The sequence below is a fragment of the Suricata suricatta genome, chromosome 1, assembly GCF_006229205.1.
Source record: "Suricata suricatta isolate VVHF042 chromosome 1, meerkat_22Aug2017_6uvM2_HiC, whole genome shotgun sequence".
Taxonomy (NCBI): Eukaryota; Metazoa; Chordata; class Mammalia; order Carnivora; family Herpestidae; genus Suricata; species Suricata suricatta.
Window position 1 is genome coordinate 152,982,751 of NC_043700.1, and position 18,560 is coordinate 153,001,310.

At 39.1% G+C, this 18,560-nt stretch overlaps 1 protein-coding gene across 2 annotated transcripts in view; it reads left to right on the forward strand.

Annotated features, from left to right (window-relative positions):
• Positions 1–350: 350 nt before the first annotated feature.
• The window catches only part of CHIC2 (cysteine rich hydrophobic domain 2), a 57,146-nt gene continuing 38,936 nt past the window's right edge, over positions 351–18,560 (forward strand). Inside the window, exon 1 of one of the 2 annotated variants that reach the window (XM_029945805.1) lies at positions 351–864. In XM_029945805.1, the coding sequence (XP_029801665.1) occupies positions 746–864 (119 nt within the window). In that variant the 5' untranslated portion in view covers positions 351–745. Of the gene's footprint in view, positions 865–1,376; positions 1,616–18,560 lie in introns of those variants that run through there. The other variant, XM_029945810.1, reaches the window with a different exon arrangement.

Genomic DNA, 18,560 nt, shown 5'->3' on the forward strand with positions numbered 1-18,560 from the left:
TTGGGAAAGTACAGACTCTGGCTTTCATCAAGACTAAAAACACTGACAAAAAGCGAGATTCAGTTATTAGATAAACTGGCAAACACGCACTATAATTTTGTATTCCAACCAAGGTTTTTGTTTTTAGTAGTTCTGATTAGAGGTTACTTTGGGTGATTAACAGCTCCACTGGACACTCCGAGCTCCATTCCTCCAGCCCGGGTCAACGCGCCTGGCCCTCAGAGCCATCCGTTCCTTGCAGGACCCAGACCCACTTGCTGGAGGGCGGGACTGCGCCAGCAGGGGCGCGCTCCCGAAGCGTCGTCGACGGGTGGGAGCGGAGGAAGGAAAGCGCCCTGGGAGCGCGCTTCGCCTCACGTGCGCGCGCCCACGCGCCCGTCGCACTCCCGAGAAGTCTCGCGATGTCGTAGCCGGCTGCTCCCGCTGCGGGTGGCTCTGGTTGTTGCTGTGGTTGCCTGAGTTGCTGCTGCGGCGGCGGCGGCAGTGGCAGTGCTGGTGGAGGTGTCGGCCCTTGGGCGGATGTTGACATTGTGTTGTTGTTATTGCTGATGGTAATGGCGGCGGCGGCGGCCACGGCCGGGACCCCATCTCCTCTGTAGCCGGAGCCGAGGCAGCCAAGAGCGAACTCCGCGGCCTCTGAGCCCGAGGCAGCGACTCCCTTCAGCCTTCGCCGCCTCGCCAGTCCGTTTCCCGGCCCCGGCCCCAGGAGTCAGGCCCCTCTGGGCAGGGGCCTCGGAGACTCAGGATGGCGGATTTCGACGAGATCTATGAGGAGGAGGAGGACGAGGAGCGGGCCCTGGAGGAGCAGCTGCTCAAGTACTCGCCGGACCCAGTGGTGGTCCGCGGCTCCGGTCACGTCACAGTGTAAGGCCCGAAGGAGGGGAGGGCGAGGACGGGAAGGTGTAGGGCTGGGGGTGGGGGGTTACTCCTCGGGAGCCCTCTTTCCCCGGTGTCCGTCTTGTGTCGGGGCCTTCGGGAAGAGTAGGCGACCAGGAAGTGAGAACTTGCTTTAATTTCGTTTCGATCTCGGGAGTCGAGGGCAGACACTGCCCTTCCCCCCCCCCCCACACCCCCTTAGCAGGCCCTACAGGCCTGGTCGATGTGACGGATCCCAGGAGCGAAGGTTTTTCTTTAGAGTCTACCCTTTGGGGCACCTCTTCAGCTTCGGGGTGGAAGTACGCGTATTTATGAGGTTCCTCCCCCTTGTTTTCTCATCCAGTTACCCTGCGGTTCTCTCTCTTCGTCTGTGCCTTTGAGCCTAGTGACATATGGCTCAGAGGCCAGATCTGGCCCATGTGAGACCCCAGTGACAATTGGTAATGAGTGGTTCACTGTTGCGTCTGTGCCTTTCACACATACGCCCGGGTCTTCCCGGTTCCTCGCAGAGTCAATTTCTGCGGAAGTCGTGCGGGTTCTGGCAGTTGTCTGTGATAAACAGGTACAGGTGAACCTGTATTTGAGATCCGCAGAACGATGCGTGTTTACAGGCAGGTTTTAAAAAGAAATCTACGTGCTGCACAAACTGTGCTCAGGTCACTGAGGACTCTGTGTAATCAAAGTCTCCTTTGGGCATGAACTCCGGGATGGCTTCTTCGTTTGATAAGGGCTCCTTCCTGTAAGTCTGATTGGCAACATTTAAAAGTCCGATCTTATTCAAACAATAAGGAATTGTGAAAAATTGTGAAAAAGGTTATGACTAATAAAGGAATGTGAAGACTTGAACCAAATAATGAGCTGTCCGGAAGCAGGAAGTTTTGTAATGTTTGTCTGAGAAGTCCAGAGTTTTGTACGGCTCATGAAGTGTTTATGTTCTTCGTTTGAGATCTTTCGTTCGAATTCTGGATCAAACTTCTGTGCTTGCCAGGTACCTTCGTGCTGCACCTTTCGAGTGAAATAAAAGGACCGGCAAGTCTGAGAGTATCTGAAAGGGGTTCGTTATATTTTTGGCCTGGGGTGAGTGGGATGTGCAGTGAATAACTTTTAGTGAAAAGGTTAAGACTTCTAGAAGATTTTCAGCAGAATCCTTGTTATTTCTCACGACGTGATGTGACCAGCCATATTGCTGTTTGGGGACGCTTATGTAATGCTTTGATTTCTTTAGCACCTGTTAGTTTATATTCAGGTGACTTAATAGGGTGAAAACACCGCATAATCATTGTCATAGTGCCATCGGAAGACAATGGGATTTATCACCACAATAACAGCTACTTAGTATTTTAACTGTCATCTCCAACAAAATTAAGAAGTTTCATGAGTGTTAAATCTTTCTTTAACGTGCATTACAGAACTTTTTTTTTTAGTCTCATAGCCTGCCATTTAATTTTTAGTTTGACACTTAGGACCTTTTTACATTGTTTTAAACCTAGGGAGTATATATGTGCGTAAGGAAGGGATTCTTTTTTTCTAACTCTTTCATGCTATCTCCCTGCCTTTCCCCCTAAATTCCCCTTGTTAAAGGAAAGCAGGCAAATTTTTGCTATTTAAAAAGGTGCTGCTAGAGTTGTGATGTTTCCTCTGCTTAAGGAAAAGAAAAACTTAGCACTCTGTTGGGTAAATAGAAAATATAATAAAGTGCTCAGAATTAAATAGGTGACTAGTAAATTTGATTATAGTTGGCTACTTAGGCTAATGGGGTGGGAAATAATTATCAGTGTTTTTCAGTCTTACTGCCCATTAAAATTACCTGCAGAAATTAAACGAACAAAAGAACAATAACAAGAAAAGCTGTGTTTTCCCCAGGGCCAGGCCGGTTGAAGGCCTTGGATCTGAGTGAGGTCCCAGACCTGGATGTTCGCTTAGAAGGTCCCCCAGGTGATTCTAATGTGTAGGCAGGTTTGAAAACCTCCAGAGTATGAGGAGGAGCTACATGCCACCAGTAAGCAGTGTGCCTTCTACATTGGGAGTTAATATTTCTGCGATCTCTCTCAGTCACTTTCCTTCTTTTCCCCATTACCTAGGTTCTGGGCTTTGGGTTCAAAACTACCCACTGCCATGCCACTTGGGTAAACCATTTATGCTTCTTCAGTAATGGTGGGGATCGTGATAGTCCTTAATTTTTAAGGTTATTGAGGATTAAATGAGACAGCATATGCCAGGAAATCATCACATTGTGTGATACGGTGCTCAGTAAATATTAACCTTCATTAGTTATTCTCTACACTTAAAAGTGTTCCACTTTGAGAAATATTAGTGTGAAGCACAGTACTAAGAAATCCAAACTGCTATTTTCAAACCTAACAGTGATTGACTTTAGTCCTATTTATCCATTTCTAAACAATGTGTATAAGTATTTACTTATTACTGTGTGAAGTATTTGGATGGAAATTAGTAAGGATCTTCATTGAAAAGTAAACCTGTTTTGTGGTGACATAGGTAAGTATAGTAATAGTAACACAAAACTTTTTACATGACTCTACCATACACAATTCACAGGCATACTATGCCAGTGGGTGGCCCAGTTAGTGCCTATAAGATTTTTGAAATTGGTTCTTTTTTGAAAAAATTCTTTGAAGTTTTATTTATTTGAGAGAGAGAAAGAGAACAAGTGGGGGAGGAACAGAGAGAGATGGGAGATACAGAATACAAAGCAGGTTCCCGGCTCTGAGCTATCAGCTCAGAGCCCCATGCAGGGCTTGAACTTGAGCTGTAAGATCATGACCTGACCAAAGTTGGAGGCTCAACCTCCTGAGCCACCCAGGTGCCCCTGAAATTGGTTCTTATGGGTTGGTTACTCTAACTGTTGAGTATGTTCCATTTTTCTTACCCTTAAATATAAATGGTAAGAGCCATTGAAACAGTTGTAGTGGAACTGCTGCTGCTCCCACCCAACCTGTTTGTTTCATAATTTTTTTTTAACATTTATATATTTTTGAGAGACAGAGCTTGAACAGGGGATGGGCAGAAAGAAGGAGACACAGAATCCGAAGCAGCTCCAGGCTCTGAGCTGTCAGCACAGAGCCTGACGCGGGGCTTGAACCCATGAACCAAGAGATCATGACCTGAGCTGAAGTTGGACATTCAACTGACTGAGCCACCCAGGAGCCCCCAACCTGTTTGTTTTAAACTAAGGAGCTCTTTAGAGCAGTCTTCCCTTACTGGTTTGGAAGTAAATGATAGTGCCAACTGAACCATCTGTAATCCACATCAATCTGGATTACATGCATGTTTTTCATAGATTTCACTCTTGAGTAGAGCTTTATAGTTGAATATTTCTACTTTTCCCCCTCCCTACTATAATAATCATTTTACAGTATTACTCTTATTTTATTTTAGAAACCATTCTATTCTCATATGACACATTCTGGCATGTCGTAGTGATGTGAAAAAGTAAGATACCTTCCATTTTCTCCTACACAGGCAGGTTGTGGTTATCTTGGGGGCATAATCAAGTTTTGGGGATATAAGGAAATAAAACAATAATTTGTCCAAACAAAGCATGCTTTAATGTGTTTTTTAATGCAAATATTTTTATATTGATTGCAAATCAGACTTATACTTTGTACTTCCATCCTGCTCAGTGTTCTTTTTTTGACATTCTTCTGGATAAGTTTAATAATTCTCTTTATTGCTAGATTTGCATGTAGCAATGTGGAACAGAGTGGCAGCCCCAACAGGGAGAAATCTTATAAAGAAGCATATTTTGAGGAAAAGTGGTATTTGAAGGAAGAGGGAAATAAGTTCCTATTATTGCTTAACATTTATGTGCATGTAATTTAAAAGATTTGAGTTCACACTTCAATTAGAAGTAGATTTCATGTGTATGTGTGAATGCACGTCTGTGAGAGAAAGAGAGTTTTCTCATTTTATTATGTAATAAAGATGAGGGGAACAGTGATTAACTCACTAGGTGGTATAGGCTAGATTGGTTAATATTTTTAAATTAAAAAGTTTTTTACTCTTCAGTAGATTTGTCAAAATAGAGCAATCATTGTTGAGGACTTTGATTTTTCACAATGATGACAATGTTAAAGGATGTTAATCTAAAACTTAGAATTTAAAACTAGTTTTTAGACCAGTATTTCCTAGCTGATCTATTACTTGCTTCTGTCTCACTTAAAGCCCTCCTACGTCAGAATCACACATGGGGCTTTCGTAGGGCATATATAATCTTTGGCTTCTAACTTAAGCCCTGCCATAGAGCCAAGTTATTTTGCTAAGGTTTGGTTCTAATAATGTTATTCTCTTCTAATTTCACAAAATTATTGTATCTTCATGTACTCTCTTCTGAGGGGTAATCTTCCTACCATCTCCACAAATAATTCCTCATTCTTCAGTACCGGTTTCTACCTAAGGCTGTGGAACTCTCTTTCTTTGCTTGTCTTCATCTCAGGTATGCTGTGGAAAATTGAAAGATTTAGAAATGTGGCTTGAAATGAAAAAACTTGGACTTGGGGTGCAATAAGATGTTTGTATAGGAGATATCACAAGATGACCTTGACCTTTCAAATGGTAGAGTTAATAAAAAATGATCTATCTTGAAACGTATCAGTATTCCAAGTATTCCAAATGTATCAGACTGCTACCAGATGCTGTCGTTAGCAACAGGAGAACTGAACATGATTTGCCCAAATAACAGAATCACTTCAATTAAACATTTTTTTAACTTCATAACTTTCACCTTCTCTCCCTCTCCCAACATGATATGTAAGGCAGATTCCATTTTTAAAGATTAACCTTTTGTTCTGAGATATTTTTAAAGACATTATTGATATTTCTCCATAAGGCTGTAAAGTTCTTTGAGGGCAGGAATTGTGTTTATTAGTCTTTATTTTTCCACTATTTCATCTAGTGTCTGGAATTTTATAGGTCCTAAAATGTTTGCTAAATAAATGAGATAATTGCATACATCTTTGGGTCTTGTTACAGTTGCCAAAGGAGTAACTGTTTTCTTTCTTGAACCTCCTGATGCAGGCAAACAGTGTCTTACAATAGCATCTTATAAAATCACATTCAGATGATAAGTGGTTTCCCTTTTTTTAAACAAAATTTGATAATTATAAGGAAATTGTAAAATTAAGGTAAGATATTTTTTCCCCAGAGATTTTTCTTACTCCTTATTATTTAAAAGGAAATCAGTTGGATTTAGAATATAACATCAAACATATCTTTGATAACACAAAGAAAAAGAACACAAATCACTTTAATTGGAGCAACCACTAAAACTTCTCAGTGGGTAAACATTCTTGATGAAATGAGGAATATGGCAGTAAACTGAAGTTTCAAACTTTTACTATATTTGAATTTGAAGTTTACATGGTGTTTCAGTGTCAACGGTTCAGTGTTGGATTTCTGCCTCTTAACAGATGTGAAATTGAGTAGTGCTTAAAATTTTATGTGACTAGCTAAATGGAATACAGGGACTAAATGGTGAAAAATAAATTATATGAAATTATGATAATTAGTTAAAATCTATTCTAGATAACATTAGTCTGAATAATAATATTTTTCTAAAGAATAGTATTTTTACTTTGAGAGCTACTCCTAAACTCCAATTTGAGTTTATATTCCTTTATTTATTTATTTATTTATTTTCGAGAGCATGAGAGTGGGGGAGAGGGGCAGAGGGAGAGAGAATCTTAAGCATTTTCCATGCTCAGCGTGGCCCCCAATATGAAGCTTGATCCTACAATTCTAGGATCATGACCTGAGCTGAAATCAAGAGTTGGACAGTAGACCGAATGAGCCACCCAGGTGCCCTGAGTTTATATTCCTTATTAGGAATAGGTTACATGCCCAGGATCTTTTACTCGCTATAGTATCTATGTCTGGTTTAGTTTTCTAATCTATAAAGCTACTTAAGATTTTATTCTCAATAAAATTAAGCTTTAAGTATAACATGTAGCAACAAATACTTTTAAGTATCCTTACTTTAGTATCTTCTGTGTAAGATTGTTTTTGTGACTTTTCATAATTTGTTTCAGAATTCATTTATAAAATCAAATCTTAAACCAGACTTTCACCATTCATGTAGGCTAGCTTAGTCCCAATGCAGATATCTTCCCTTTTTTTCTTAAAAATTTTTAATATTTATTTACTTTTGAGAGAGGGAGAGAAACAGCGACAGAGCTCAATTAGGGGTTGGGCAGAGAGAGAGGGAGACACAGAATCTGAAGCAGGCTTCAGGCTCTGAGCTGTCAGCACAGAGCCTGACATGGGGCTCGAACTCACAAATTGCAAGATCATGACTTGAGCCGAAGTCCCACACCTAACTGACTGAGCTGCTTAGGCACTACCCCCTCCCCCCCATGTAGGATTTCTTAAACTTGCCTGATTATCAGAATCACTGAGAGTATTTTATTTTATTTTTTAAGGTTTATTAATTTATTGGAAGGAGCAGAGAAAAGGAGAGAGAGAGAGAGAATCCGAAGCAGGCTCTGTGCAGGCTACCAGCACAGATCCTGATGCAGGATTTGAACTCAACAAACCGTGAGATCATGACCTGAGCTGAAACTAAGAGTTGGATGCTAAACTGACTGAGCCAACTAGGCACCCAAGAGCATTTAAAAAATATATACCTTTTAGGTTCTCAGCTCTGATAACCCCAGTCGAAATCTTTAAGGAAAGAGTCTAGGAATTTCTATTTCTTTTTAAAGTTTATTTATTTTGAGAGAGTGTACACAAGCTGGGGAGGGCTAGAGAGAGGGGAGAGAATCCATCCCAAGTAGGCTCTGTGCTGTCAGCGTGGAGCCTGATTTGGGGCTCAGTCCCACAAACTGTGAGATCATGACCTGAGCCAAAATCAAGAGTTGGACACTTAGTCAACTGATATACCCAGATGTCCCTAGGAATTTTTATCTTTAATAAGAGTTTAGGTAATTCTCATATCAGACACATTTAGAGCAGTTGGTAGTATGTGGAAAGAGTATGGTCTTTTATGTTAAGCAGATTAGTTTTAATTCTCAGATACTTCTTAACTATAACTTAACTGTAGCCATTAACCTTTCTGAATGTTAGTTTCCTCATCTGCAGAAGGAATAGTGTCTACCTCAGAGATTAGGTGTGAGAGTCAGAAATAATTTATCTAATGTCATGGACCCAGGGTAGAAATACAGCAAATTATTACTTATTACATATTTTGATATTTATCCTTTCATGAACATTTTTTGACCAATCTTAACCGTTTTCCTGGAAATCCATTTAAAACGTTACATATGCTTTCCTGCTTTAAAACAAGATCCTGGGGTGCCTGGGTAGCTCAGTTGGTTCAGTGGCCGACTTTGGCTCAGGTCATGATCTCACGGCTTGAAGGCTCATGAGTTCGAGCCCTGTGTTGGGCCATGTGATGACAGCTCAGAGCCTGAAGCCTGCTTCTGATTCTGTGTCTCCCTCTCTCTCTTCCCCTCCCCTGCTCATCCCCTGTCTCTCTCTTTCTCTCTCAGAAATAAATAAAAGTTAAAAAAAAATAAAGAAAACAAGATCCTGAGCATAAATCAGAATTATCTCATTGTGTTGAGAAAACACATAATCAAAAGCAGATATTATCAGGTTGGTACACAGACATATTCTTAGGGGTTCATGAGGTATTTTTGGGGTTTGAGGAACTTCTCTCTCTTTTTTAAATTTTTTAAATGTTTATTTTTGAGAGAGACAGAGAAAAATAGTGAGTGGGGAAGAGGGAGAGAGAGGGAGACAGAGAATCCAAAGCAGGCTCCAGGCTCTGAGCTGTCGGCACAGAGCCTGACACTGGCTTGAACTCATGAACCATGAGATCATGACCTGAGCTGAAGCTGGACACTTAACCTACTGAGCCACTCAGGAGTTTTAAGGATCTTCTCTAAATGGCACTTTATTTTAAATTTCACATGTGTGGGCTTTCATTTCCTATTTACCTTCTTTATCTAATGGATGAACTGTAGGTTGGGAATGAGACAACCAACGGTATTAGAACTATGAATAAAGTAAGAGAGTTGGTTCTGAGTGCTGGATTTAGATGCTTGACTTTTAATACTTGAATTTTAAGAAATTTGTTTACTCAGAGAATTTTTTGCTTAATCCTTCATTTTCGCCTTTTTAAAAAAAATGTTTGTTTATTATTGAGAGAGAGACAGACAGAGCATGAGCTGGGGAGGGCCAGAGAGAGAGGGAGACATGGAATCTGAAGCTGGTCCCAGGCTCTAGGCTGTCAGCACTGAGCCCAGCACAAGGCTCAAATCCATGGACTAAATCATGACTTGAGCCGAAGTTGGACGCTCCACCGACTGAGCCACCCAGGTGCCCCAGTTTTCAGCTGTCTTATTAAAGTTTCCTGATCAGTAACTTAACAAACATTTATTGAATTTTATGTTAAGGTATTATGCGAGACTCTAGGTACATAGTTATGAATAAAACACATAGTTCCTCTGTCCTCCTAGAGCTTATAGTCAAGAGACAAAGTGTATCTGAACACATTGCTGTGAAGGCGCCGGTAGAGTGCCGTGACCGAAAATAACGTGGTTAGGGAGCAGCTCCCCTGGGAGGAGTAACATTTAGGAAGGATGGAAGAGTTGTGTGACGAGCGTCCTGCATGTGGAGAACCGTAAAATAAGCCTGGCTGACCTGGCTGGCCGGAGGACCGCTCCGTGGGTACTGCGGTGAACGTGGGGAGTTTAAGGGGACAGTGCCTCGAAATGACGTCGGTGAGCTTCAGTAGGGGCAGGAAAGGATTGTAGACGGATTAGACGGAAACCGGAGACCTTAGTTAGGAGGCTTTTGAATGGTGTAGATGAGACATGATACTGGTGATGGTCTTTTGATAAAGGAGGTGTTATGGTTCTGTCTACAGGTCATCATATTTCCTATGAGATATGGAAAAATAGCAGTAGCTGCTTTCGCTGTCTCATTCCCCATCCCCATCTCATTTTTTACTATTATTTTATTTATTTATTTATTTATTTTGCTTTGTAAAAAGTGAGGTCAGAGAACTGTGGCTTCCCTTACTGTAGGCGAGACCTGTCTTGATGACATACCTGCATTTCCTGTTGTGCTGCTGCAGGGCGGCCAGCGTGCCAGGACAGCCTGCGCCGGAAGTGGAAAGGGGCTTTCCCCCAAGATCTGAGAATGTTGAAGTGAGGGCCTTTGTAAAGTGTCCCCCCCAAGTACAAGATGTGTGCTGTTCGACAGTGATCTGTTTATTAGATTGGAAGAAAAGGCTGTGCTTTTAAAGTTTTGACACTTAAAACTCAGTTGAGTACACAGTGGTTGAAATTTTCTCACAAAGGCCTGGGCCAACGATTTGTTTTCTCCTTAAGCTCTTCTCCATCAGAAGTTAATACCATTAAGTTTATTCAATATACATTACATAACTGCCATTGTTTAATAGCATATGTAAACTTATAAATACTTGAAAATATCTTCATAATTGAAAATTAGTAAAATTCTAATGTTAGAATATTATGGAACTATATAGTGATGAGTAAATTAATAAATGATTTAAATAATTAAGTCTTTGATTTCACTAGTTTATTAGTAGGATTGTACTTTCACAGGGGTGCCTGGGTAGCTCAGTCAGTTAAGCATCTGACTCTTGGAGTGCTTGGGTGGCTCAGTCAGTTAAGCGGCCACCTTTGGCTCAGGTCATGATCTTGCAGTTTGTGAGTCCCAGCCCTGCATCAGGCTCTGTGCTGACAGCTCAGAAGCCTGGACCCTGCTTTGGATTTTGTGTCTCTCCCTCTATCTGAACCTCCTCTGCTCATACTTGGTCTCTGTCTCTCAAAAAAGAAAAAAAGCATCTGACTCTTGATTTCAGCTAAGGTCTTGACCTCATAGTTCGTGAGTTTGAGCCCCACATCGGACTCTGCACTGGCAGCATGGAGCCTGCTTGGGATCCTCTCTCTCTCTGTCTCTCTCTTTCTCTGTCTCTCTCTCTCTGTCTCTCTCTGTCTTCCCCTCCCCAGTGGGTGTTCTCTCTCTCTCTCAAAATAAATAAACAAACATTTAAAAAAAAGATTGTACTTTTACAGAGCTGATGAACCCAAATATTCAGAATTTGGTCACATTTTTAAAATTTTTAGGTGTGTTCTGAGATTCATATATATGTCTCCCAACTCTGGGGGTTCTGTATCTTCTGGGTAAATATACACAGTGCACTTTCAGTTCTGTCCCTTCCTCCTTGAACCACATTGATACTCTGATGTATATCAAGGCAACCAGATGAATTTAAAGTGTGGATTGTATGCATTAAACTCTGTTAATTTCTTCTATAGTTACAACTTCATCTTACAAAATAGCTGAAAAGCTGATTCCATTGAGCTCAGAGTTCAACATTAGGAAGTAAGTGCTGTCTTCACTTGCCATCCTCATAACTCCCCATGTGTTCAGTTTGAAAGTTCTAGTTTGCATGCTCATAGATCTTGTCATATCATTAGGAAAATAAAAGTCTGTGAGCCTACATTTGTACAGGTCGAGTGTCTCGAGATCTAGAATATTGAAAACTGACTTCATAATCTTTTCCCCATATTAATTTCATATTACTTAATTTGTAGTTTTTTTATTCTCAGTCGATGACAGATCTGGCATCCTATTTGTTTAGATTAAAGACATCTTTGATACATCCTTAAAGTCCTTCTTTCTCTTTCCTTGCATCCAAGACTGTCAAGAAATCATCCATTGGCTCTGTCTTTAAAATATATTCAAATTTGGACCGTTTTTTATCATCTCCACTACAGGTGTGAGTTGTCATCATCTCTTATCTGCTGTAAGCTTAATTTTTTCCCCTCCCTCCTTCCTTTGCCTCTCAACCGTTACAGTCTTCCTAGTGCATCTGCCACAGTGATCCTTCGATTATTTATCTATTTATTTATTTAAATGGAGCATTATGCTACAGATTTTTCTAAATGTTTACTTTATTATTTTTGAGAAAGAGACAGCGTAAGCAGGGGAGGAGCAGATAGGGGGACGGGAGAACAGAGGATCCAAAGTGGGCCGCGTGCTGACAGCAGAGAGCCCAATGTGGGGCTGGAATTTATGAACTGTGAGATCATGGCCTGAGTCGAAGGCAGGTGCTTAACTGCCTGAGCCACCCAGGTGCCCCATGATCCTTTTAAAACAAATCAAATCCTGTCTCTTTTCTGTATTAAACCTCCCCAAAGCTCCCGATCCTCAGAGTTTAAGTCCCTTTTAGTGGCCTATACACCCCTGTGTGATCTGACCGGTTGTTACTTTTCTAATTTCTTTTCTACTATTCTTTGATTTGCTTTCTGCATTCTAGTCACACTAGCCTCCTTTCTGTTCTCCGGGTGATTCCAAGCACACTGGTGACTTAGGGCTTTTGTACTGGTTGGTTCTACTTTCTGGAATATTTCCCCCAGATATCCAAATGGCTAGCTCATTCACCTTCAGATCTTTCACAGTTATTTTCTTAATGATCCCCCTCCATTTAAAATTAAAATTCATCCACTTCCCCCTTGCTGTTCTTTTTTCATAATTGCTTTCTTTTTCAGAAAGTTGACATGAGCCATGCTTGATAAATAGTGCACACTTGACAGCCTTCTCTTGCAAGGAGAACAACTCAAACTTTTTTTGACAAGAATAAAGTTTTAAAACTTTCTTCCTATTTTATAGCAGCTGTGCCACATATGAAATAATGAATTCAGAAAGCCTTGCTAATTTTTTTTTTTCTTAAAATCTTTGGGACACCATTTGATCTTAGGGTCATATATGACCCTGAGAGGCCAGTTGTCTTACCTGAAGCAAATAAAGCCAGGAGCGAGACTTGCTTTCCTAAAAGAATATTCCTAGTTGATATCTGGACCAGGATTAGAACTTGGGCGTTAGGTCTTTCCACTGTATTGTTCTTCCATCTTCACCACAGTAATTTCTTTGTGCTTTTCAGCCTTTGTCTCACCTGCCTGGACTCCTGGTCCGATGCTTGCCCATATTAGCTTGTAGAGTTTGTAACTCTTTTATATAGCCTATCTTTCTTAAACCTAGCACCTCCCTGAGTAGCCTGTTTTCCTTCATATCATTCTCTGACCTTGAAGAAGTCGACAAAAAGTTGGAAAATCTTTCACAGATAACAGCCAGTTTGATCATTGGCTATTCTATTTGCTAAGCTGTTTGAAGACTGTATTTGTGAGGTCATTGATATTTGGGCATGCTCTAGTTTTTCTGGTTATCCATAGTGGCCATTAAATGACATTGCCTACTTTATTAGAAGAATGATGACCATAATAAAAACACCAGACATTTAAGTTGTTTTATAATAAAAGGTACAACATATAGGGTTTATGCCATGCACTGTTGGTCCTTTATTATATGAACTATTTAATGAGTTAGGCACTATTATTGTCCCTGGTGTATGAATGGGGAAACTAAAGCCCAGAAAAGAAAGGTAACTTAACTTGCTCAGTGAGACATCTAGTAAATGGCAGCATCAGGGTTTCATTCCAGGCAGTCTGGCTGGCTCCAGAGTCTGTTTACTTAATTGCTTCTTTTACTTTATTGAACCAAGGCAGCATACTTACGCATTCTCTGTATTATTTATCAACACAAACATTAAAAATCTATGTATTTTGGAATTTTAGATATAAAAGTGAAAAGCTAAAAAATACTTTATTTTTCTAGATCCATTAGAGAATATTTACATGTATTTTGTACTAGTTTTAATTTTATAATTTTCATTTGTTGGAAAAAAAAACTTTTTCCCCTCCAATCCTCAAATATCTTCCCCATCTATAAGTTTCTAGTTCAAGGGGATAAACATTTTTTAGACTTACAGAGAAAGTTGTTAGAGGCATTTTCCTGTAGTAGAAATTGCCCCAGACTTGGGGTCAGGACAGTAAGCTCTAGATCTCCTACATACTAATTAGCCATGAGCCCTGAGTTACTCACCTCTTAGGCATTAATTTCTTCATCTATAAAATGCAGTATTTGGACTAAATGATAACCGGTTTTTTCTAACTCTCAAATTCTGAGATTCTAGTGTTGTGAATTAGAAGTTATTTTTTCTCTTTAATTTCTAAATTCTTTACAGTATACTAATTACATATTTAAACTTACTTTAAAAATCCTTAAGCATGTAATTTACAAAATCCGTTAAAAGTAGAATTATTTTGAAATCTAGACATGTCAATCACACATATATTTCCTCAGTCTGAAACAAAACCCCTTTGGGGTTCCTGGCTGGCTCAGTCAGTGGCGCATGTGACTCAATCTTGGGGTTGTGAGTTTGAACCCCATATTGGGTGTAGAGATTACTTACAAGTAAATTTTTAAAAACAAAACCTTTTTAATCTATATTTTCTTTAGGTGTAATTCTTTTTGTTTTTTTAAAATCCTTTTCTAATTATAGTGAAAAATAAGGATTACTTAAAAATTGGAAAGTAATATTGCTCACTGAAGCAGAAAATAAATTTGTCTACAATCACCGAGACCAAGGTCATTTAATATTTTGGTGTATTTGTTTCTAGTCCTTATTAAACTTTCCTTTCTAGGAATGCCTTGTTTAGTTTAAAATAGCAATAATATGTTAGTATAGAAATTTTAGAAAACCTGAAAATGTCAAAAATGAAATAGCACCCATAGGGTAATTGCCTATGATCACTATTAATATTTTGACAGATTATCTTTTTAAAATATTCTGTGTATATGTAAAATATTTATTAAAAAGTTGACATTATACTTGAAAGTATTTTGTATTCTACATTTTCATTTAATGTTAGGAAAATATGCCAGTGTCACTATGGGTTCTTAAAGTATAAAATATAAGGCTCTATTAGATTTCGGAGAACAGAATCACTCAGAGGACCTTAAGCAGTGGAAATGCATGGACACTAAGGAAAACAGGAGGCTTTTTGTCACTGTACAGTCAGGCTTCAAAGAGATTGGAATATTAATATTTTTGGATATAGTACAATCTGTCTATAAAGTTATTCTGTTGTTTTTCTCAATAGCATGTGTCCTTTGCTCCCTGGTCTAATGGTCTATCATGGTGACTTACCTACTTTCAGTTTGAGTTTATGCTGTTGCAATGTGACTGACTGAGTGCTTTTCCTCTGTCTCATTGTATCTGCTTACTGTTGGCTTCAGCTTATTTCTTAGTTCTCCTTATTCATGGCTTTACTGTATCTTGGCTTCAGTTGAAGCTTCATGTTACCAACTATTGTCTCCTATTTAGAGATACCTCAAGAAAGAGGATCAGATTGAGTTAGTTAATGTTGTCTAAATTGGGTGCGTTATGTGGACCTTGCCATCCCGTATGCTGCAGCTAGCCCAGGGATTAGCTGTTCTAAAATCAGATGCCCATTTGTGGTCTAATTCACCAGAGCATAGGGAACTCCCAGTCAGGCACTCAGAGTAACAGGCTTCTCTTTAGGATACTTGGTTTTGAGCTACACAGTGTCTTTTCAGATGGCTGTATTATAATTAAAGTAATTGTTGACATTTCTATTATTTTAGAACTTTCACTGTTAAGAATAGCACTGCAACTGAGAAGCAGGGAAAATAAATACAAAACAAAACAAGTTGAAGCTGTCAGATTCTTGCAGTTCTGTATTTAAAATACAAAATTTATCATGAGAGCAAAACATAATTTAACTCAAATAACAACACATTAGTGAATTATAAGAGACATTAATATGAGAAGATATAAAGAACATGGAAGAAATAAAAATGGAGGTTAAAAAGGACTGGATTTTTTTTTTTTTTGAAGTGGTCTTCATGCCCAGCACAGAGCCCATCATGGGGTTTGAACTCAAGACCTCAGCTGATATCAAGAGTCAGATGTTTAACTGACTGAGCCACCCAGGTGCTCTGGATATATATTTTTTAAGATTTTAAGTAATCTCTACACCCAGTATGGGGCTCTAACTAGCAACTCTGAGATCAAGAGTTGCATTCTCTGAGCCAGCCTGGTGCCCCAACACTGGATATTATATGGGCTTGAACTGTAGGAAAGGTTGAAATGCATTCAGAAAAACGATTGATTGGGAACACAAACTCCCTGTTTACTTATGATAAATTACCCAGTTAATACTGAATAGATTCATATAGAAAAAAATCATAATGGTATTATAAATTATGAAATGCTTTTAAAGTATTTAATAACTACAATACATCTGAAAATTAGATCTTATTTTAAGAAACAACAAATAGGGGCGCCTGGGTGGCTCAGTCAGTTAAGCATCCGACTTGAGCTCAGGTCATGATCTCACGGTTCATGGGTTCGAGCCCTGCATCGGGCTCTTTGCTGAAGGCTAGCTCAGAGCCTGGAGCCTGCTTCAGATTCTGTGTCTCTCTCTCTCTCTCTCTGCTCCTCCTCTGCTCATACTGTCTCTCTTTCTCTCAAAAATAAAATAAAAGACATAAAAAAAGTAAAAAAGAAACAACAAATAAAATGTTTAATACTCTCTACCGAAATAACACTGCAGAAGACTTGATTATTCATTAACATATTTGTGCCAACTGTAATTATTTTCTTCTGATACATTTCTAGAAGGAGAATTACTGTCAAAAGGTATGAATATGTTTTTGACTCTTATATACTATCAAATTGTACTCTGAAAGTTTCTGTTATTTTTGTAAGTTTTTTTTCTTTACAGTTAAAATCATAGTGCATGTGCAATTTTATATTTTTTATTTAGTAGTATTGTATATGTATTTTCTATGTTATTTGTTGGCAAACTTCATTTTTAATAGTTGTCTAATATTCTTTTATATTGAGATACTAAAATTTACTTAACATTCTTATAACATTATTATGTTTATTTTTCTCTGTTGTGAATAAAGTTTCAGGGAACATGTTTATGTCTATATTTTATCCACATTTCAGATTATTTTTATTTCTCTTTAAATTATTTTTTTATTTTATATACAGAGAGCAAATGAGTATGCGAGCTGGGGAGAAGTGCAGGGGGAGAGAGAGAGAATCCCAAATAGGCTCAACACTGCATGTGCAGCCTGGTGTTGGGCTTAATCCCACAACCCTGGAATCATGACCTGAGCTGAAATCAAGAGTCAGATGCTCAACTGACTGAGTGACCCAGGCATCCCTCAGATTATTTTTCAGGCTAAAATCCTGAAAAAGAAATTACTGGGACAAAGATCTAAATGTTTGTAATGCCAAATCGATTCCTGGAATGGTTGTAATAATTAATTAATTTTTTTTTTTTTTAGTTTTTGAGAGAGAGAGAGCACATGTACTCAAGTGCACAGGGGAGTGGCACACAGAGAGAGAGAGAGAGAGAGAGTGAGAGACACACACACACAGAATTTGAAGTGAGCACCAGGCTCTGAGCTGTCAGCACAGAGCCCGATGTGGAGCTCGAACCTATGAACCATGAGATCATGACCTGAGCTGAAGTCAGATGCTTTACCAACTGAGCCACCCAGGTGCCCCTATTTACTTTTTTAAAGATTTTATTTTTGAGTATTCTACATCGTATTGGGCTCGAACTCACAATTCCCAGATCAAGAGTTGCACACTCTACAGGAGCCAGCCAGGTGCTCTGGTGGTAATAATTTAATGTCCCATTAGCAGTGCCTGCTATTTTCTGTCTTAACACGTCTTGCCAAATATTTTTTAGTTGTGTTCCTGTATTAGTTTTTGTAGATAACTGAATTAACATGCCCCCCACCCTGAATCATATCTTTTGAAATTATTAAGTGTTACTTGCAGCTTTTTTGGACCAATACAGTGTTAGGTTATTAGGCTTGAAGGGAGTTCAGCTTCCTACCCATTGCTCTTTCAAGCATATCATGTTGGCATTCTATAAGACAAATACAGCTTATTCAGTCCTGTCCAGAGCCAATTGTGCTTTGATTTAGAATAAAGGAAATTACATTTTGCTATATTTAAAGACTCTAAACTTGGAGGAGCGTAATGGATAAAAGTGAGTAATTTATAATAAAAGCAGTAATTTATAATGTGGTCAGGTTAAGCTGAAACACATATAACTCATTTTTATGGTAACATACCCCACTTCCTGGTAAACTTAAAACCCCCTAAAACTGGAACTAAGGTAACATCAAAATTAAGTAATCTACATCACATCCAAGCCATTTAAGATCATCCTTTGCAGTTACATTAACAAACATGAAGTGGGGCTTTTCTTATTCACTTAATAAAATAAGATGATTTTCTTAAAACTTTATCTGACATTATTGCTTTGGTTGGCCTAGAATTAAACAAAAATCAAAGCAGAAATCAAAGACATTGTTAAGGAGTTATTTGCTGTAGCCTATGGCAAATAAGGCATTTCCCACTCTAGGGGTCCCTGAGTGGCTTAGTCGGTTAAGCATTGGCTCTTGATTTGGGCTAGGGTCATGATTTCAAAGTTTGTGAGTTAAAGCCCCACCCTGGGCTCCTATGCTGCCTTTGTGGAGCCTGCTTGTGAATTCTCTGTCACCCCTCTCTGCCCCTCCCCCACTCACGCTCTCTCAAAATAAATAAATAAACTTAAAAAAAAGACATTTCCCACTTTAATACTCAAGCTCTTTGCTGGGAGAAAGCATGCTGTGTGAAGGAGGACTTGCTGAAAAGAATTGTTTTCAACTACCCTGTTGAATGGTCTCATCAGTAAAGAAATATAGATTAATGTCTCGATTGTAGTAGTGTGAATATTGAATGGAAGATGAGATAAAAATAG